This window comes from Xylocopa sonorina, chromosome 5, assembly GCF_050948175.1.
Source record: "Xylocopa sonorina isolate GNS202 chromosome 5, iyXylSono1_principal, whole genome shotgun sequence".
Classification (NCBI taxonomy): Eukaryota; Metazoa; Arthropoda; class Insecta; order Hymenoptera; family Apidae; genus Xylocopa; species Xylocopa sonorina.
In genome coordinates, this window is record NC_135197.1 from 8,899,568 (window position 1) to 8,921,082 (window position 21,515).

General features: G+C 40.7%; 1 protein-coding gene across 2 annotated transcripts in view; it reads right to left on the reverse strand.

Annotated features, from left to right (window-relative positions):
• Positions 1-11: 11 nt before the first annotated feature.
• The window catches only part of Rhogef64c (Rho guanine nucleotide exchange factor at 64C), a 41,489-nt gene continuing 19,985 nt past the window's right edge, over positions 12-21,515 (reverse strand). Inside the window, exons 3-15 of one of the 2 annotated variants that reach the window (XM_076895632.1) lie at positions 9,146-9,542; positions 7,038-8,555; positions 4,574-6,507; positions 3,848-4,059; positions 3,024-3,288; positions 2,705-2,926; positions 2,461-2,610; positions 2,261-2,368; positions 1,967-2,119; positions 1,713-1,829; positions 1,525-1,626; positions 1,262-1,413; positions 12-1,178 (exon numbers count right to left, since the gene is read on the reverse strand). In XM_076895632.1, coding sequence (XP_076751747.1) covers positions 1,285-1,413; positions 1,525-1,626; positions 1,713-1,829; positions 1,967-2,119; positions 2,261-2,368; positions 2,461-2,610; positions 2,705-2,926; positions 3,024-3,288; positions 3,848-4,059; positions 4,574-6,507; positions 7,038-8,555; positions 9,146-9,542 — 5,307 coding nt within the window. In that variant the 3' untranslated portion in view covers positions 12-1,178; positions 1,262-1,284. Of the gene's footprint in view, positions 1,414-1,524; positions 1,627-1,712; positions 1,830-1,966; positions 2,120-2,260; positions 2,369-2,460; positions 2,611-2,704; positions 2,927-3,023; positions 3,289-3,847; positions 4,060-4,573; positions 6,508-7,037; positions 8,556-9,145; positions 9,543-21,515 lie in introns of both variants that reach the window. The other variant, XM_076895631.1, reaches the window with a different exon arrangement.

Genomic DNA, 21,515 nt, shown 5'->3' on the forward strand with positions numbered 1-21,515 from the left:
CACAGCACGGGTACAGGTATATTTGATTTTTATTGAATGATGGATTTAAGATAGCAATTTTTTACGTATCTAAAACCAATTTCATTATAAATATACATCTATATACACAACATATGGCTTAAGTCTTAAATAAAATTATAGTACAATGTACAATTTCTAGTTTGTATGTTAGACGCCATAAAATACTGTTAATTATTATTGAAAGAATAGTTATGTAATATAGTAAGATTAATTAATTTATAAATCATTAAAAAAAACAAAAGAAACAAGGCCGGTCATACGAGACATTTGGCAGTTTTTTAGTCCTCATAAATTGTAGGTATAAAGTGTAACAACCCTATTACCTCATATTTTTTTACTATTATGTACACTACACTATCGACTTATTCTCGCAAGAAAGCTAAATGTCGGTCGTGAAGTACATAGGAAACAAAGCTCAAATTTGTATCGCGCTATTTGATATTATCTGGTGAAGGTATCTAATACACCGGTCAGTATCACAGCTACTCTCTGTTCTTTCGATTTGTAATGCAATCATGGCTGGATTAAAGTATTTGAGACCCGGAGTTACGAAAAAAAAGGAACAAAGGGTACAAGTTTATTGATATTCTTAATCGGCTTTAGCCACGTTTAAATGGCCACTCGAATGGAATTTTGTACAAAGGCATGTTATAAATAAAAACGAAACTGTATTTTATATAAACTCCTGTTTAGGATAATTAAATATTTCTTCCCGTATTTAGGCATACACATATAATGTGTAAACTGTTTCATATTTATTCGTTAAGGCTCTACTAAGCCCCTTCCTTTAATCCGTATCTGAATGCGGTTATTATATGTATAATAAAACAGTCCCATGCGTGGACGTTTACACGTGCAATATACGTGCGTAATTATAGTATCCAAGAGAAGAGAGAAAGAGAACAGTTTGTGACGCGATTTAATGTTATAGAACGTGTTGACTACAGCGACGTAGGAAACTTAAGTTTCTGCAACGTACTGTAACCGAACGCAAATATTTGATCTGCGCACGGCGAGAACTAGATTTTCGTATCACTCATTGACCTGTACCGTCAATGAGCACAGGAAATCCTTTGGTCCAACACACATTCTCCTCGATAAATCACTACTAATTCATCTGGAGATCATACGCCAGTTTACTCTGTTATACGAACTTTCTGCGAACACGCGCACATTTTAGGAATCATAATCACCTTTAAATAACATCTGTAAATGTAGATTCTATAATTTTTTTTTTTACTTTTAATCGTATCGTGTTTTTCATCAATTTCTCGCGACACCGCATATCATGATATTTGGCAGTGCTCCACGACGTTTACGCCATGCACCGAGAGACTGTGCGTGCGCTTGTAACGTTCTACACCATCTCTTTGTTCTAGCCCCATCTTCTGCCTACATCAGAGGACATTTTTTTATAATCAGTATGAAAATTTGTAGAATAACTCATTTTTTATTATGCGATAGTAAGTACGAGCAAAGGTACAAATAATAATAAACCATTACCTTAAATATAAAAGTTTCCTTTGATGATAATTCTTGAATTTCAAAATAGTCTTCAAGATCTGTTTCACAACAGACTATACATTTATCAAGATATAACGGTTCCTGAAATGGAGACAATTTCGCATCATAAATGAAAAAAATCAATTAAATCATATATTCCATTTGAAGGAAATGTAAAAATAACTTACGCGTAACAAAGAATAACGCCCAAGTTTCTCTTTTATTAACAAAAGGGTGGCTTCTTTAATACCAATGTGTCTTGGAAATAGAGAATCGTCATTAAATTCAAGGTCCTCTGCATTTGGCTGATAAGAAAAATTATTTTTACAAATAAGTGTAAAATATAGCCCGTAAATTATAAATGATAAAATAACTATACATTTTTAGTAAGTTTAATATTAGTAAAGATAATTGTAAAAAGTAAAAAGAAACCATCAACCACCTTGCCATTAGTAACCAACATGGCAGTTACAGGAGCAAGCTTGACGGTACGTCCGCGTCGCCAATTGTTATCTGTTAACTGAGCAACTAAAAGACGTCCTTCTAATACAAAATTTGCTTCATCGTGAGCCCACTCTAATACTTCCACGGCTATCTATTATTTCATAAAAAGAATGTCAATCATTAGAATCATTGTTGTAATTCAGATATTGAACAAATCAATTTGTTGTAGCACATCAAAGTTAAAAATTGTATCTGAGAATAGATTTTATTGAAATAAATATGTTTATATTACCTTTCTTAATTTTATGTTCACTATGTCTTGTTCTCCGATAGGTCGACGTCCATTCTGAATGATTGAAATTCTTCTCCAAAGTTTTGTTGAAGTTACATCTTTTGCTTCCTGTTATTACGTTATTGAATTGTTTCATTGTATACATAATATTTCTACTGATATTACATGAAATTTCTAATAGAGTTTAATTACAAACTTACAGCATTCATATGTTCCAAATGCAATTCTATGTTAGCCTGTGCTTGTTTTAGTCTTTCCTTCGCTTCTTGAATGTCTGGCCGCACGGAAGGTGTAGCTTTTAACAATCGAGCTAACAGAAGAGGATACTTCGTCACTCTTTGAACGGGTACCTTCGAAATAATGATTTTTTTATATAAAATTTCAGTAAAGAAATACAATTCGCAGAATTAAAATGAAAACACTTTAACTTTACGTCATCCTTACCATTAGAAAAGAATTTAAATTCATCCTACGTAAGACAGTATTTTCCATTTGTGAAACTTTCAGAAAAATCCGTAGCAGTTCCTTTTCTTTCTCCAAATTTTGCAATAATAGACTTGCGCTTCCTTGGCGGGTGCAATAACTTTCGAACGCATGTAACATCCGTTCAGATTCCAGGAAAATCTTTCCTACGTCCACTGTTAAAAGATCTTCGTCCCCGGATTCCTATGTACAATTTAAAAATGATTAATTATTGTTAACTATTGTGTTAAATTAATAGATAGGAATGATAAAGGAGGTATTCAATGGCTGTTTTATATACCTGAGCAAATTCCACGGCGTCCTTTAATTTCTCCGCGAGTACAAGATTGTGTTCGAGAAGTTCTTCCACGTTGAGAAAAATCGCTGTAAGTTGTTCGGATGTGAGTAGGCCTGCTCTCAGCATAGGTCTGTGGAATTCTTCAAGAATAATTTGCAGGTCTCTCCCATACTTTTGTTCAGTCTCTACGATTTCCGTAATGATTTCTTTGCGCTCTATTCTCTTCTTAGAGCATTTTCTGCATGCGAAAGGCGCGTACACTACACCACTATAAAAAAATGTGAGAATAATAAAACTATTTATATAAACGTTATATATTCTTTAAGCTTAAATAATGTAGTTGAAAACTAATTTATTAATCTCCTGTATTTGTTAATAATAATTCATTTATATTGTTTCATATTTAAATGTTTCTACGGTGTATTTAGAAGCGTTGAAACTCTAGTTTAAAACTTATAAATGTACGTGTCTAGCAGTGTACGCGTTGAATTGAAAAAAATTGCAAATGTCTTGGCAATCGTTCGAGGTTTATGTATATTCGGTAACAAAACTTTCGCTCATTGCGGTAGGAGAAAACGCAATACAGTGGTTCTGGATACCTGTTACGTGGTTTGTCTTCGAAGATAGTGTTGAAATCGTAAACGTTTTGATTAGTACAAGTTACATTTTTTGATATGCTATCGACAACGTGGAAATTAAGTAAATTGTTCCTCAATCACTTATGCTTTAGACTTAAATTTGTTTCAAGATATGTATATAAACAGACATATATATTGTTTTATTAAAAATTTGCATATTAGCAACATTATTACAATGTTATCGTTTACCTGTCTGTTATTAAAGGATCCAAACGTTGTTCGCAGTCCTCGCAGAGCTTTGAATCACCGGAAATCACTTGTGGGATTCCACTGAGGAGACTTCCTGGTCCCGAAGAGACATTTCCTGCTCTCCAACGTCTTGGCACGCCCCGAGTGCTGCTGGCCTGACTGCTTTCCGATCCCACTCCGCTATCAGTTCTCTCTATATCTACGGCCCTCGTCTGTAAAAATTGTGTACATATCACTATTACAATTTGTATCATAATTTTTTCGAATCTCGATCTATCTACGATTATACGATCCATCGATACGCCAATTATTTATGTGCGATATTATTTTGCTCGTGTGTTTCAACAAACTTTTAATTGGAGAAACCATAAATGCGACACTATTGTGAGCTAATTGAGATTTGTTTAACGCATCTCTAATTAAAGGTATATAATGAGAATAATGTGTGAGCCATTGTTCGTGTTTGAATAATGAAATGAAATACTTACAGAGAAATTAAGGTTGCTTGTATAATTAAGCTTCATTAAAAATACACGGAATTTGATTACATTCTAATGTCAAACAATTTAGAAACAAGATATTAGAACAGCTAAAGTGTCTCAATTAAAGAGTTTTAAATTAAAATGCACATTCTTAAGAAAAGTCTTCGCAGATAAGTACAAATACACAATATATCTATTTTCTAAGCTTGATGATTAATTCAGATAACCGAGGAGGAAGACTCACTTTTGATGTTTCCGATGAACTGGTCAGGATTATGTTGCATTCCTCGCTGCTATCGGAAACGTTCGATATTTGCGAGCTTTTCGAGCTGAGATCGCCAAGGCTGGTCTCCTTTTGCTCGTACAATGCTTCGAGGTCCCCCTCCGTATCCTCTTCGTCCTCGTCCTCGTTGTCATCCTCCTCTTCGATGGATATCGTCCGATCCTTCGAGTCTATTAGGAAGTTCAGTAACTCGAATTTACTCGAGATATTCTCCTCATCCGGCGACGTGGACATTTTCTTGAAGAAATCCTCTGGACTCTTGGACAGATACGTTTCCGTGAGGTCTTCGGAATTGGATTTTTTGAAAACATTGTCCGTCAAGTAGGAACCGAGGAACTGATCGGAATTGCCTTTCCTGTAGTAATCAATGTCACCAAAGTATATTCTGTCTTTTATGTAATCCTCTGTTGGTGGCGGGCTTAGCGGTAATGGAGGCGGTTCGTCGGGAATCTCCTCGTAAATCGGCTCTTTGATTATCTCGTAAGGATTCTCCTCGAGGAAAAGATTCGTCGAGATGAAGTCGCCCTCTGAATTCAAGCTGGACGTCCTCGAATAATTTGCCTCGAGAGTTGACTCGGAGCTCTCGTACTCCTTGCTCTTCAACAAACTTTGCTTCAATATCTTCAGGATTGCCTCGCCGCTGTCCTCGTCAAGGATTTCCCCGTTCTCGCGCGCTTTTCTTAGAGAATCCTCCAACAGCTTCGAAATCAACGCTTCCTTCGATAGTGCTGGAGGTTTCGACGAATTTTCCGCCGAATTTTCTTTTTCTTGAGCCTTTTGTTCCGTTCGGGCCACTCGATCGTTCGTTGCGTAAAATTTCGCGTTCTTCTCCAAAGTAGTGGGAGACTTACTTTCCACGCTGGACTTTGTTTGCTTCTCGGACTCAATCGGCGTTTCTGGGACACTTGACATCGACTTATCCGAGGATAAAGATTCGTTGTTCTTCTGAGCATGTTCCAGGTCCTCGTTAGAATCTAATTCGACCGTTTTCGACGACTTGGATGTGGTTTCTTCCTTGCTGTCTTCTTTAGTAGACTTCACTACGATGTTCGATTTGTAGTTGTCCAGGATGACAAGTGTGCGATTCTCACCAGAAGTCTTTATTCGCGGTGTATTTTCCGAGTTCACAGAGATCACCGTGGGATTGTAGACACTGTCTTCTCCGCCAACGCTGATAGTCACCTTGTTATCCGGAGACGTTTCAGCGGTTGGTGCTGCATCACCGTTAATTAAAATCGATGTTCTTCTCGGCCCATTGATACCCGGGCCTATTTGTAATCGATGGACGAGAGGAGAAGCTCGAGGACTGACTGTGATTTTGTACACGTTGTTTTCCGTGGCCGTTGATCCGATCTCGACTTTTGAAGATCCGTAGGAGTTCGTGCTCCAGGTTGTCTTCAACACAGGACTGTTTCGTTCCGAGTCGAAATGATCGGCGACTGTTGCTTTCGCGTCAGAATCGTTGGTCCTGTAACGATATTTCTGCTTTCCTGGCGGAGGGGACCAGCTGGTTGGTCTCATTCCACGAAAATGATCGCTACCTTCGAAATTATTCTGTATTCCCATCGATGGTTCAATATCAGACTTAATTGTCCTTTTTGTTGGAACTTCTTCGATTTCTTTCACATTTGGCAGTTCAGATTGATACTCTGCTTTGACCGAATCGACTTGTCCTTTGAAGCTTGAGTTGTCTGATGTGTCTTTCGTAGATTCGATTGAATCTACTCGTCGGATCGTTTGTTCGTTCGTGTCTGAAGAAGGCGATGTTTCTTTGATCTTTCTGCAAAGACTTAAACGCATGGTATCCATGAAAAGCACATCGCCCGCCGATACCTCTGGCCTAGTGAATGATCGATCGCTTTGACTGCGTGATAAAGATGATCTCTTCGAATTTTCTGTAAAATTGGTGGAAGATGTGATTCGACTGCACTATTTTCTGGAGAATGTTGAAAATTGTGGGAAAACTTGGGAAGCATTATGTATTTTCGGAACCAAAAATAAACAAACGCACAAGCATGGCTATTGTATAAGGTATAATCACAGATACTAGAGTGTGAGGCCGTCAGTAGCCATGAAGAGAAGAGAAAACACGTGAGATCTCTAAAAAGCATAATTACACGCTCGCGATATCCAGAGAAAGGAGAACTCTGGAAACCATCTGACGATTTATGAATTTGAGACGAGGAGATTGGTCAAGAAATTTTTATTGTTGATGGATTATTGTGCTAGTCATCAAAAAATAATCGCCAAAAACAACAACACCATGATAATTATACCTAAACAATTTGGGATGATCTTAAAAGGAGCAAAGTAATCTCTTACGGGAAGCCATTAATTGGTGCTTGTGCAAAAGGAATCAATTGAGAGTTGCACTTTGGTAGACAGCATCGAAACGATAACGAAAAAAGTACTTGAAAATTCTTACCCTCGGATTTTAATATCAAGTCCTTCTCATCCACGGCGATTCCTGGAATACGATCCTTGCAATTTTTAATCTCGACCCGCAGCTCGGTGTCTTCTTCCATCCTGACCGCGTTTTTCTCTTCTATCCTCTTCCTCTCTTCATTTTCTTCCCTCGTGTTCTCGCGTTTCGACGAATGAACTGTCTGATCGCTGACCTTACGCGAGATCATGTCCTCCGTTCGCCGTGGCACGTCGTTCTCTTTTTTCTTCGAGAGGGCACGCTCCGCGTTGCCAGAAGGAACAAGCTTATCTACCTTAAGTCCGTCGACAGGGTTAACGGAGTTTTGGCACACATCCTGCGAGATTCTGGGTTCCTTCAGTCGAACTCTGTTAACCTTTGGATCCCGGATATTCGGTATGGTGATGAAATTATACTTTTCCCTCTGATCGTGGGTCACGATTAGTGGGTCCTTCTCTTTTTCCTCCTTGTTACCGTTCTCTTCCTCTTCTTCCTCTTCTTCGTCCTCTTCTTCCTCTGACTCGTCATTACTCTGTTGTTCCCGGCCTGGAACGCAGTTGGTGATTCTCCCTAGTCTACCCCAGGACAATCGCGTCACCTCCGAGGGCTTCTCAGGAGCGAATATAACATTATCGACGTTGAACAAGACGTTCTTCCTTCTGGTCACCCCTTCGATTACCTTACCCCGCTTTAGAATGCTCTTAAGCGTTTGTTTGGCTTCCTTCAGCCTTCTCGGAGGCCGCTTCGGCGAAACCTTTGGTATGGGGATCCTCGTGACCGAGGGTACTTCCTCGTCGTCCGAGATCTCGCGCGGCTCGTTGAACACCCTGATCCTTTGGCCACTAATCGCCGCCACCGCGCTTCTGCTCGGTATCCTCTCGATCGATTTCACTTTCGACGAGTCGAACAGGCTGGACAGCGGCCTGGCGTCGTCCTGCTCGAGGGCGTTGTCCGACAGGTCGTCGCTCAGGTCGTCCTCGTCCTTTTGCTTCTTCAACAACAGATACGGGTTCACGTCGCACTCGAGGATGCTCCTCCTCGAATCACCTGCGCTCGAGGGCCTCTCCTTCCAGTCCTCTTGATGGTTGCACTTCGTCTGGCCGAGTTCCGGCGTTTTCGATAACGCGCGATCCGGCCAGTCGTTCCTCGCGCCTTTCGTCTTCCTCGAGGCACGTGCCAGCCTTGCTGGCGTCGTTGGAGTCGTTTGAACCCGCGGATCCGTCAGCAACGTCGCCCCCTCGAGCCAGACGTCCCCGGATGCACCAGTGAAGCTCGCTCTTGGCTTGCGTCCCGCGTCCTCGTAAGTCGTAGCCGCCTCTTTGTCGAACCATTCGGATCTCGAGGAAGTACTTTCGATCGAGCCCTTTCGCTCTTTCGTGTTCCTTGCCATGCTCTGGCTGCGGGTATCGCGCTGCGACAGAGGACGGTGCGGCGAGATGCTTCGCGCTCGTGTCCTCGGCTCCACCAGACGATTCCGCCGCATCTGGTCGTAGGGATCGTCTATCGACGACCTCAGCACTCCTGTCGAGTATTTTTTAAACGTATCGAACAAGAATACTGGTAAAAGAGAATGATGAAAGCTAGTTGCTTCTCAGCGTCCGTTGAACTTTAACATTTGTTAATTCATTTCAATAGAAATTCCTTAATCGCGGATAGCACTGAAAGTTATTATCAACTCTAAGTTTATCAGTCTAGCGGTAATTAGAATTGCAAAAAAAAGACTTAAATGTTAACTACATTCCCTTACGTAACACGACTGTGATTTTTTTTTTTTACCAGCGCGCTTCACAAGCGTAGAATTTCAATCGGAGTATGTTGCATCAATGTCATAATAAAGCAAGGAAACACTACGAAATCGTTGCTGGGCAAGTGTGTCGTACGAAAAATTTAGTTAGCAAGGAAGGTAACTCGCTAATGCACCCCACTTAGAACGTACTAACCGGTGCTAACCGAACCAAACGGTATCCGCGTGTTAATTACCAAAGAAGGTATGCTTCTCTTACTCACATTTCCTTCGGCAGGCATAAGCAAAATGCAAGGGACAAAACGAGTGATCAGTAATCGATACTGCGACCGCTAAAATTCGTCGGCTAGGTCTGATTTAGACTTACCCGCGAGGCTGGGCCTCGACCTCGAGGATACCGCCGGTAGCCGACATGTTCCTCCTAAAGGTACACCAGCCAATCGGTGACCACCGCACTTGCGGCAATTGCCGAACTTCCGTGTGGTTCCGCTGAGAAATTCCGGACAGGAACATACTACCAGTACTGGTGCTCCCGGTGGCGGGGGCGGTGGTGGTGTCATGAAGCCTCGTGGCTCGTGGCCATGCCTCGATGACCGAACCGTACCATAGAGCCATGGATCCCCGTAGATCATTTGCCGCGAAATCCCGCTACCGCCGCTTATCGTCCCCCAACCCTTGCCGGGGTCATCCGCGCACTGATTCTGTCGCGACAGCCCCAGTCTGACGCTCCACGATTTCTTCCCCTTGCTCAGCGTGTCGTAATTCTGAAACGTATCGACGAATCGTCTGTCGTTTATCGAGATGTAGTACATTTAACGAGATAGAAGCGTCGAAACAAATTGTGCTTCAAAGCACCGGTATCTACCCGTTTGCTAGTATATCAAGGTGTAATAAATTCTCAGAGAGATTATTGTTTTCACTTCCGCAGCTGCGGTAAAAGTGATTGATGCGCCTCTTTTGTTACAGCCGAGGCGTAATGTAGCTTGCATTTTCTATGGAATCCCATTGATACGTGTTCTAACAATGAATTGAACCGATGGTTTTCACTATGAGACTTTGCCGATATTAAGCAATCGTTTTAAATTAACACGGATTCCTTGAATACGTTTAATGAAAATCGTCAGTGATTCCTACGTGTAACTCAACTTGCAAAAACGTTTGTTTGTGGATGTAGATCCATCGATTCGTCGACAGTTGCTTCTAGACATCGTTTGAGAACAGTAATATTTCAGCTGCAAGTAAGCGTAATACTAGATGCATTACTACATCACAGGTGTCAACGTGTCAGTAATTAGCATAATGTTACCGGGGTATCGGTGTTCACGTATAGCGTGCTTGGACTCAACTGGATATTCAGATACAAAAAACAAGCTTTGCTTAGACATTAGCATATAGATTAAGCAATATGTCTGGTGTAGAATATATACCTGTTTCTTTAACTAAAGAAAGTAGTCAATATTTTTATATCCACTAAATTTTTTTCTTCAAGTGAAATAGCGAGGAAAGATATGAGTCTTTGACGTGAGCGTTTAAGAGTTACATGAAGTTATTTTTATAATTATTTATTATAATTTCGTAGACACAATTAAAATGTGTACCCTTTATTTCGTGAATGCATGGTAATTCTATAATTGCCATCTTATTTTTAATTTGTTGCACATGCATGAATATCAAGTACTCACCCCTTTATTTGGAGGCATTATCAATATTCAGTGCATGCCTTTACTGCGAATAATTACAGTTGTTATTATTGTCATGCGAAAAGGAGCACGTGTACGTGAAGCTTTCGTTTTCAACAGGATATCCTGATTTAGTAGGCAGAATTTCCAATGAGTGATATGCACTACAGCACCAAATATTAACGCTTTCAGTCTTACATCTACGTGAGACTTCCGGACACTTTCGATCTCATCGTCAAAAAACAACAGCATTATTGAAAGCGAGACGCAATTTTCTTGAAACAAACACAAAAGTAAATCTTTCGGTCTCGCGATTACATTTAATTTGCATGTACGGCATGTTGCAATTAACAACATATGGATTTTAATCGATTCACGGACAAGTTATTGGTAAAATTTATAGTACGATTTCGCATGAAGGTAACCAGTTTCAGTTTCAGTGTACTAACATTGTTGCATACGCACCTGACACAATAATTGCAATTTACATGCATAAATACAAATTATTGCAGCACTTGATGTATAAAGTTGCACAGCGGTGGGCAATATTTAAAATAAAAGGGCAGAGTTAATTAAACAAGCTCGGTATTTATTCCTTTCAGCAACATAGTTTAAACGTGTATCAAGTGCAATTCACGAAAGCCTCTACATTATCTGTTTAATTTAACGTCGATGGAAAAGAATAACAGCAATAACCACAGCATCAGGAGCAATGAAGGTGTTCACATAAATCAGCTCTTCGATGGTTCTACATTACAATAAATTTCGAAATTCGTCCTACGCCCGCGTTCTTGTCATTGGCTATAAATAACAAAACGTTCGCGACGAAAATTAAGTTGGTTAAAAGCGTATTTCTCTGTTTTCGTGGTACACCGAACAGTGCCTGATGGAAGAACGAGAGGGACAGATACAAAGGGACGGAGTGAAAAGTGAACGCAAGGGGAAAAAGAAAACGACGGAACAACAGGTTTCAGCGAAAGTAAATGACGGTAGGAATCGTTCGAGATCCCATTTTAAATTTGTTTTCCCTTGGTGAAACTGCTACGACCGCCGGGAACCAACGACACGTTTTAGGCTGGTGTCGTGAGTTTCGAAAGGCCGTGGCGAGAGGGAAAGGGACAGGGCGAAAGAAAGGGGCACTGCCAGTGGAACAACGAGCACTGATCAGACAGATCGGACGGGCACCTTTTCTTCTGTAGAAGAGAAGAATTTCGAGCCTATGCAGGTTCGTAAAAATTCTATTTATAGAAAATGATCAAGAAATCGAGGAAGGAGAATTGAAAAATATTTGAACTGGTCTTCGCCTGGTTTTTCTGGTTTCCATGTCTCGCTACTGCTGTGGGGCTCGTTCCTTTGAGAGAGCACCTTTTAAAAATAGCAGGAAATCTATCGTAAAATGGTATGCATTGGCTAACAGGTTCTACGAGGCGAATAAAAATCTTATTGGTTCGCCAGAGACGAAAATGCGCTTTTGATAGTTATTTCGCTGACCGGATTGAACGAGGCATCGTTGCAATTTTTTTCTGCCTCTGTATCACAGATTTAGCAGTGATTATTCTAAGATCTCGTACTAGATAATTGCAGTTGCTTTGGGAAAGTACACAATAAACTGTCTGCGTTGTGAAATGCTGCTGGTATTTGCCGTCGGCTTAATAGCTTTTTTATTCGCCTTCGTAATAAATGGAAATAAAAATCAACACATCAGAAAGAATCGAGACTTCCACGAGCGTTTTAAAATAACAAATCTTCATTAGCGGATAGGTTTTGGATTCATACTTATTAAACAGTCTCAACAGTAGTAAAGAATAGACTTTATTAGCCATTCACTAAAATGCGTTAAGTGAAATTAATTACCCGGACTGTTATTCAGAGTGATTCCCAGAATTTCATTTTCCACTTTGTCTCGAAGCCTCCCAAGAGAAATGGCAATAAGAATATTTTCAAGGGGAATAGCTTCGAATAATGGACTGAAGTTTCGTCTCGAGCACACGTACGGTACCACGCGAGTGCAATTAACATGAGAGTTACCTGGAAAGCGAAAGCTTAATTGAAACCAGGAAATTCATAAAGTAATAATCCCCCCGACCATTGTTTCTGAAGGAGAAGAAAAAATATTAAAGAGTGATTTGCGTGTATGCCGTTGCATGCTCGAAGGTTAGACGCAATCTATGATCTTTCGAGAAAATATGTGAAATTACATGTGCGCCCCTTTTTCTCTCCCTCGCAATCAGAGAAAATTAATGTATAAATTGGCAGGCGCACAAAGACGGTGTAACTCCGTAAACTTCGCTTTACGCTCATTATATTACAAGGCGATAGCACAGTTATGAAATTGTTCGAATAAGGACCGAAGTAAGATAAGACGTTCGTGATCGAGCCAAGTATCACGATATTTCGTGAAATTTTATTATACAAATCTCTTTGCGTTAATGCATCGCATTATCTGAATTACTTTCATTTATATCGGTTGTATCCCTTTTTGTTAAAATGCTGAAGTTTATCAGTGCTTGAGACTGGAAGTAATAATCGTAAGGTAAAAAAAAAAAAAAAAATTGGGAAATGAAAGCTTCTCACGAACCGAGCACTTATATCTTGAAATAAGATTGAATAGACTCGTATCACTCTCACTCCTGCAGTTGTTACCCATTATTATTTCAAACACACTTAATATTCTTTTTTACATGTTATTAATACTTTATTACCCGGAAGCCTCATGGTGATAGTTATTTATAATCATATCAAACCGGTAAATAATACGTTAATAACACATTACCTTGATGTGCCTTGCTCATATTATTAATAAAATCGAACGACACCTGCATCTTTCGAAGGAATATATTATTGCACGTTACTCATCAGGCTCTTCTTTAATTTCTAGTTACACTATTTTACAAATTCCTTTGAAAAAAAATTGTATTTAGAAAACACTTGTTACCTTGCATGTTCCCATACAGTATATTAACAGCTAACCGTGCTCTTCCAAGTTTTGCTAAATGAATAACAATAACAGGAAGGTACTGTACATTCTCCTTTTCTGGGAAGAACGACGCAGTGACAACTTCGAGGCTCTTAATAACCACGACTGTGTGTAATTTGTCTTAGCTTGTCAATGCAAGCGTTTACACCTGCCGTTTAAACAAGCCCGTGCGACGCTGCGAAGAAACATTTCCTAACCGTGGAAGAGACCGTTTGAGCTCAACTATTTTCAATTTCACAGAGACTCCAGTTGGTCTGGTCAAAGTGTATTTAATTTTACATTTAACACGTTAGTACGTTTAGAACTTTACCATTGCAGAGGAGCATGTTACAATGGCGAAGGGTTGAGCACTCGAATCCTTCGTGTAATCAAACGATCGGGAATAAAACATTTCGCAATATTCTGGTCGACTTCGCGATGGTTATCATATCGGTAAAACTATAGAGAGAACCACCGAGGACCATGAGAAACGTTAAATAATGGTAATGAACGATCACGGTAAATTGCTTCCTCCGCCGTGTCTCGGATAGGGTTGATTCTCAGATTGATCGTGGTACAGCATAGGAAATCGAGCACTTCCTCCCGAGCACGGTTCGTTCGTCGCGGGGAAAAAGGGGCACGCGATGGAAAAGAAGGTTATTTGCATTTCTACAGCCGTGGAACGGCGAGGAGGTCGGAAAATGGAGCAGATAGCTGGCCCGAAGGCAAACACCGATACGCGTTGCTTTCTCGCGTCCGATGCTGGAGACTTTCGTAAAAGTCTCGTGGAACGAGCTCACGTAAGAGGAGCGGCTGCTGTACGTTCTACCGGTCGAAAAACAACAAGAAAAGCATATGCACATAGAGGACACGATAAGTGCGCGCATAGTGGAGGCCCCGTTTGAACGGCCGTAGAAAATGATGTGATATCTCGCAGGTGCAGGTGCAACGGGAGAACGGGCGTGGCCAAACGAAATTTCAGACAGGGATACAGGTTCTCGGTCCACTGACATTTCCACTGATCTTTCCCAATTGACGGTGTTTGTTCGAACAACGGATTCGAAGGTGAAAGTACACGGCTCACTTTTGGCTACACCGTATCTACACGGTAGATTCAACTAAAACGAAAGCGAATTGGACGTTAGATCGAATATTTTTATCGATCGGCTATGGCAAGTTAAGGGAAAAAAGTACACGGTAAACAACGGGATCGATTCAACGAAGTTGAGAGCAAAGTGAAAGGTGTAAATTATAGTTTGGTTGAACACTTTAATGAAACGCGCGTGTGCCTATGTGGATAATATGCACCGTTCACACTTTCAACATCATTGTACGAACCGCATTGTTCGAATAATGTGAAATCTTTGTATTTTCGTTTTAATGAATGTGAACCAACTTGATCGCTCTTTTTGTCCACGTCTCGTACGAGTCGTTATCGTGATAACGTTTAATTTGCAATTTTCAGGCGCAAATGGCTGGAGAAAATTCGTGCGAATGGAACTTTGTTCTGTGGCTTACAAGGGATGTTTAGTCAAACGATTAGGCTTGTCTAAAGAAGAAATTATAGCGTTGTACGCTGTTTCAACGGTTTGTTGCTTGCACATAGTCGTGTGGCTTCGTGTGTCGAGCGTTTATATATTGTGATACATACGTTAGAATTTCGAAAGCGAGACTAGCGAAACGTGAAACCAGTAAAAAACAGCAGAGATTGCGAATAAGTCACCGGATACGGACACTGTTACAATCTTGAAATTTGATTTGGAACTAAGTTTCAAAGTGTGCTTAAAAATTGTATAATCAGGAACACGCGATCGACCCGCGATTTCCCCTTCCATCGTCAAACGTTTCTAAAGGTACGCAATTGTCGTTGCACCCAAACGTGGACACCAGTCTAAAAAATGATATATTACGATTTAAATCCGTGGTTAAATAATTCACTTATTATCGTGATTTTCTTACTTAGAAATTTCGAAAGCGAGGCTAACGATACGTAAAACGAGTAAAAGTGCGGCATGAATTACAAATAAAGTTGCGTCTGAGCCACTGTTTTACACAGACAGTTTTGAAATTCTGCAAACAGTGCCTATTAATTCTACCTTGTTCTTTGCACCTCTTTTCTCTCGCTTCTACCTAGCAATTTTTCAGGCCCGTTACGACTTATAAAAAGCAACCCTCGGGGGCTTTCTGAAAGCCACGGGACAAAAAACGAGTATTTATACGGTCATTCAATGTTGCAACTACTTCTGTTCGCTGTTTCCTCGCCGATTCAGCCTTCGTAATTTCCGCGGTAAACGACGAATGAAAACTGTTACCTCAGCTACGACTAAGATTATCCTCGATGCTTTTTACACAATTAGTCAGCTGAAGTTAACATTACTGGAATAGAATCTATCTACAGACAGATACTATTAATTGCACTTTTCAAATTATCCAAAGGTTGAAAACCTTTCAATGAAACACCACGAGTACGTCAAATAGAAAAGTATTGAATCGCGGGAATATTTCTACACCGTTTGCAAACACCATGCAACTTAGCAAATTGCATACCTACATACTTGCATATTCTTGAAATACTTATTCGGCGCACTACTGAATTTTAAAACGAAATAATTTTCTTCCAAATGTATGGACGTTACAAAATATTCTATACAGCTTGAATTATGCATTGAGAAGTTAAGGCGAACGTATCCCACACATTTTGCTACGATTGAACGTAGCGAGGCTTTCGTACAAGAAAGAGCAAGGAAAATCACGTACAGAACATGAAATTAATTCCAACTAGTTGTGACTAATTAAAGTTAACGGGTAGCTATCTACAAATCAGTACTGATTTATAGACCAACAATAAGAAAGCAAACCAACTAAGGAAATTACGTGAAAATGTGTTCCAAATTGCTCGGCTAATTCAGGCTTAAATCGTCTGCCCTGATTTAATCGAATCTATGGAAAGGTCGAAAGAGAAGGGGAGCGAACCAAAAGTCGACCACGTGTGACATAAAAGGAAGAAGTCCACTTTCCCTCGATGGCCAAGGCTCGCGATCAAGATGACCTCAAGAGATGGGCATCTTCTATTCGCGTGACTCCTCCTACTCTATCGTTTTGTTGCTCGTTTCTTTCTCTTTCCCTTTTCGCAAGAACCGGCACACTCTTCCCGCATCGATTCGTATCCTCCTTTTTTTCCAGCTCGAAACGAATTGCGTTTAACCGCGATTTCAAAAGCGCAGCCCTCTTTTTACGTCTCTTTTCGAAGGCTGTGCTCAATTTGTATTTATGCCACGAGGCACGAACGAAGAAAAAAAGAAGCGTACTACAGTTAGATTACCGAGGAAAAGAGACGATTATCATTTGGTATCGTCTGTTTTCCTGTTGTGCCATCATTCCAGAAACAACTTGTATAGAACTGCGCTTTCATGATAATCGAACAATTATCTTTATGTACGTCCATGTAACACTGGATTATGTTCATATTACTATATTTAGAATCTGACTAGAGGTATTGCAATACTCAGACGGATAGTGTAATCATTTTCTTCTGCATCGATGTTAACTCAGCTGTATCCTTCGATTAAAAATAGAATTTAATGTTGCAACTGTTAAGAATTACATAGGACCGTGCAATTTCAATAAAAAATTCACACGTTTTCGAGTATGTTTACAGGTTTAGAAAAATATTGATTCATTTGCAAGCTGTGACATGAATTTGCCTTGGGCACGAGTCGAATTGAATCAACATTTGATTCGTACTCAACGTTGTGCGTACGAACGGTCTTGAATAATTGCAATTAATATAGTTTAGAATTACTGCTGAACATCATGAACAAGATTGATTGTATGAGGATCAGAGTCTATCGATGTAAGTAGCGGAGATAGATGCGCGTTATCCGTTCACGCTCGGTTCACAACGGATAAATAGCAGACTCGGAATCGATGATAAACGACGATCGATCGAAAATTCTTCGTTCGAATTCCTGTACGGTGCTCGTAAAGTTAGAAATTGCAGAGTCAGCGTGCGAGATCGGAAAAGTATGTACATTCTTACGTCGAGAAATGTATGCACTACTTAACACGTTTGCCGATCGGAGAAAACTATCGTTCTGCTTGCGAATGTCGAACAAAAGGCGCGCTGCACCAGCCGTATGAATTTTCACGATGAAAAATAACACGACAAATTTGTTTCGTTGCAAACCTGTTTCATCTCTTCTCTCTTCGGCTCCATCTCGATAGGGTGACTTCGAATAATTGTGATTGTATCATAAAGAGTTAATAAACGATAGTTATATCGTTTTATTAAAATTTTTCCTTCGGGAGTAGACGCGAATAATCGAGATCGCAAGTTAATTAGAGCCTAGGTTCCTGCAGAACGCAGAAAGACCGTTCAACGGAAGAGTTTCAATTCTCAGATGCTAATGCGATTGCGACCGTAAATTCCAATTACGAGGACGAAACGCGATGTTCACTTTCAGACTCACGTACCAAACAGCAAAAATCAGGGAGCAGCGCAAACAGTAGAGGAATCGTCTCATCTAGAGCGTTAAGCGAATGCATATGCACGTATTGCACGACCTGCTCTGCAACAGCCTTAGTACAAGTCATTGGCACACATCTCGTAATACATTTCTAATCGCGTTCGCTCAAAGTTCGTATCGACAGATATGTGATTACATAGTAATCGATATACTGAAAATTCATGTTCTGGTTAAGAAAAAAAAAGAAAAAGAAGTAGAAGAGAACGAGTAAAGTGGCTAAAAGTAGACTGTACAGCCGAACGAGTTAAATCAACTTTTTAGATGTGAAAGGTATGTTCTTACGTCTAATATAAATATTCAGAGACTTGAGATATTTTGTTAATAAGTTTTACGAAATTGCCAATCTTATATGGCACGAAACGTTATCATTTCTAAATCTACCGTTGGTACTTTTTATTTCACGTTTATTGCCCGTAGAATTGTTACCGAATTCTAAAAAAATTAATGACGTACGATCTAGAATACTGGTACTAGACCACGATAAATGCAGCTGTTCGTTACGTGGGCACACGCGTGTGTACGCAATCGAAGACAGGTGAATATGGGCGTTATTCCGATAAAATCTGGTATATACGTAAGCGACATGGGTGCACGCGCATGCACCGGGGTCACGGCGGATGCACCATAGATGCATCGTACCCGTTCGTCTCTATGGCAAACCAGAGGCTACGGTTACACAATCCTCGCAGCTTGCGTTCAGACGATACCGCAATTTGCGAACCGAGACTTCGTTCGCGAAGCCCGCCTCACCTTCTTCGCCGTTTCTCTAACCGGATGCTCAGCCTCATCTTTTCATAAGCCTATCCGCGATGTTTTCACCGATTGACACGAAACGCGGATGCTGATAACGATCTCCGCTTTAGATCGGTGCACGCGATCCGTTTCGATGCGATTTCGACGAGTTCGTGCCGCGTGTTGTGTCACATCGATCGCTACGTTTTTAACGCTGAAATTATTAACTGTGAACCTGTACGAACGCAAACAGCGAGCCTGGCTACACTCGCCCGACTAATACGAGCGCATGCCACGGCAGTCCGATTAAACGACGGTTCTAACTACTGCCATTATTTTTTATTGGTCACCCGTCACCGCGCGTTTGTGTTAGCGAAGCTAATAAGGTCAGAATCACTGCTGGCGTTCGTAGCTGAATGAATTATGCAGAAACGGGAACTGTGCGCTTGCTCGCGTGCATTAAGATGCTTAATATTTTATTTATAGCAAGAAAATGGAACTTCCGTTGAAAATCCAGGAAGAATTTACTATCGCGCCTAGTGACAGGAAATCCGTGTTTAATGCGAAAAGTGCACGTACTTCTGGGACGGAATATCGCGAAAGTTTTATCGCTGCATAGCAATGTGGGCCAAACGCGAAACCGGTTGCGTGTAGTAGACAGGTACGTACGTGCGTAAGTCAAACGTCATTGCGTTGGTAGCGTTCGATGGAGTGCGGAAAGGTGATCATGGCGAAGCGTACGCACGGCGAATTGATCATGCCAACTTTGTTCAGGGAGAAGCGCGAAGTCCTCGTGCAAATAACGCCTACCGACTTCGAGGAGGGAAATTTCTCGCCGAGGCACTATTCATAATTCACTGCCAGCTTCCGCTGTTATTTGCATCGCAATGAAATTAAAATTGTCCGCGCGCGAAGTGTCGTTTCGTTTATTTTCGAAAACGTTCGACGGACTTCAATTTCAATTACGGAACTTCGCGCGCAAATTAAATTGAAGTTGACGATTGACATCGATGGAAGTTTTATGTGAAATCGGTACGCGGGAATTTCGTCGTTTAGATTTTATCGTAGTTGGTTTTCTCTCATTTTGATAGTTGTAATTAAGCGAGTGTAAGGTAATGAAAATATTTTGCTAATGCTGCTTTTTCACGCGTCTCACTTGCTAGTTTATTTTTAGTTAACCAGTTTGGTTTTGTCTAAAATAAAACGCTGCCATAATGTTCTAAAGGTAAACGAACGATTGTACTTTGAAATAAGTGAAGTGAAAGTGATAGCTAGTTTAAATAAACGATTTTTGCGGACCAGCGAAACAACTTTACTTTTGCGCTTGAGGTAGCACTGAATTATGCCAGATGTGTATCTGCCTCTGATACTTTTTTCCGATGGATATATTATATTTTTTATTTTCTTCGCCGATTTACTTTCTCCATTGTACTTGACCAAAAGAAATATATTCGTGGCTTTCGAGCAAGTATCGAAAATGGTGAATGTAAAATTTACTTCCATGACTAGAAAACCAGATAAAACGTCTTGCGAAATATTAATTCTCCAAACGAATTTATGAGTTAAAATAATATAACATGCTGTTCTAATAAAATCTGCATACATCAGTTACGATACTCGGCTCGTTACTGATTATCGCATCTGTTTATCATTAAACACTCTTTGCCCGTGTTATAATTCCTAGAAACGAGCGGAACACAACTTTCCTTACTTCCTTGCACCGTACTACTATGCTTTCTAAATCCACAAACGTTTTCTTACGGTTAACTGCATTAAAACGAATTGTCTTCCTTAAAACCAGATGAAACCGAATCTCTACTTTGCGAACAACTAATTTCTTCCCGCATACTCACGATATAATGACACGAATCCTACAAGATCCAAGATGGAGCAAAATATCCTTCGCCATTTTCGCGTCGCATCGCGCATCGATCTGCTCGCTTGCACTTCCGGTGGGTTCGCAGGGTCATCCGAAGCGCGCGTTGCGGCTCGCGCGGCGATCACGTTCAGCAACCGCGAGTAACGCGGGGAAATTCGAAATCGAACCGGACGGAAACCGATATCGAGCAGCCGGCGGTCTCGTTTTATCCGACGTTCCGTCGTCGAACACGGGGACTGACATGAGAAACGAGGCGGTGGTCCAACAACTCCTGTTCGACACCGCGTGGAAGACGCGGCCACCGGCGGGGTGTTCGGTGTCGTTCGACGAGGTCAGGTTTTAAGGTAAAACCGGAGAGCCATCCTTTGTGAGAGAGCTCGGTGGACGAATTAAACTCGCGTAGTACGTGAGTACGCTCTTACATCATCGGAAGAGCTGGCTTGTCCTTGTCGAAACGGTTCACGTTTCAACCCTTTCGATATATGGATTCGTCTCGAAAGAATAACTTGGGTTTCGCGATCCGAATACTTTCAATGATCACCGTCGAGTAGAAAGTGATTTCATAAAATTCTCTTCGATTGCGAAAAATCGCGCTTATCATAATTGTACAAATGAGAAACTAGCTCGTTTGTTACCACGTTGGCCTACTGTCACGCTTACGTTTCTCTCTATGCGACTGCAGGAGTAATCTATGTACAAACGATACGACGGAGAGCTAAACGACACACGAGACTATGAGAATTTACATACACGCCACTATTCCACATATTCTGTATCGTTACATAAGCGGCTGGTCACGAATTGTAATTATCGGCCGGTTTATGCGAACTTTCTCTGTACGGTTTTTATCAGAACGGACACGGCCTTAGTCCCGTTCTCAGCTAATAAATACGAGACGCATTATGTGTAATATTTTATTTCCGAGCGTGCAACGTGATTCTCGACGCAGTTTACGTAATCGTTCA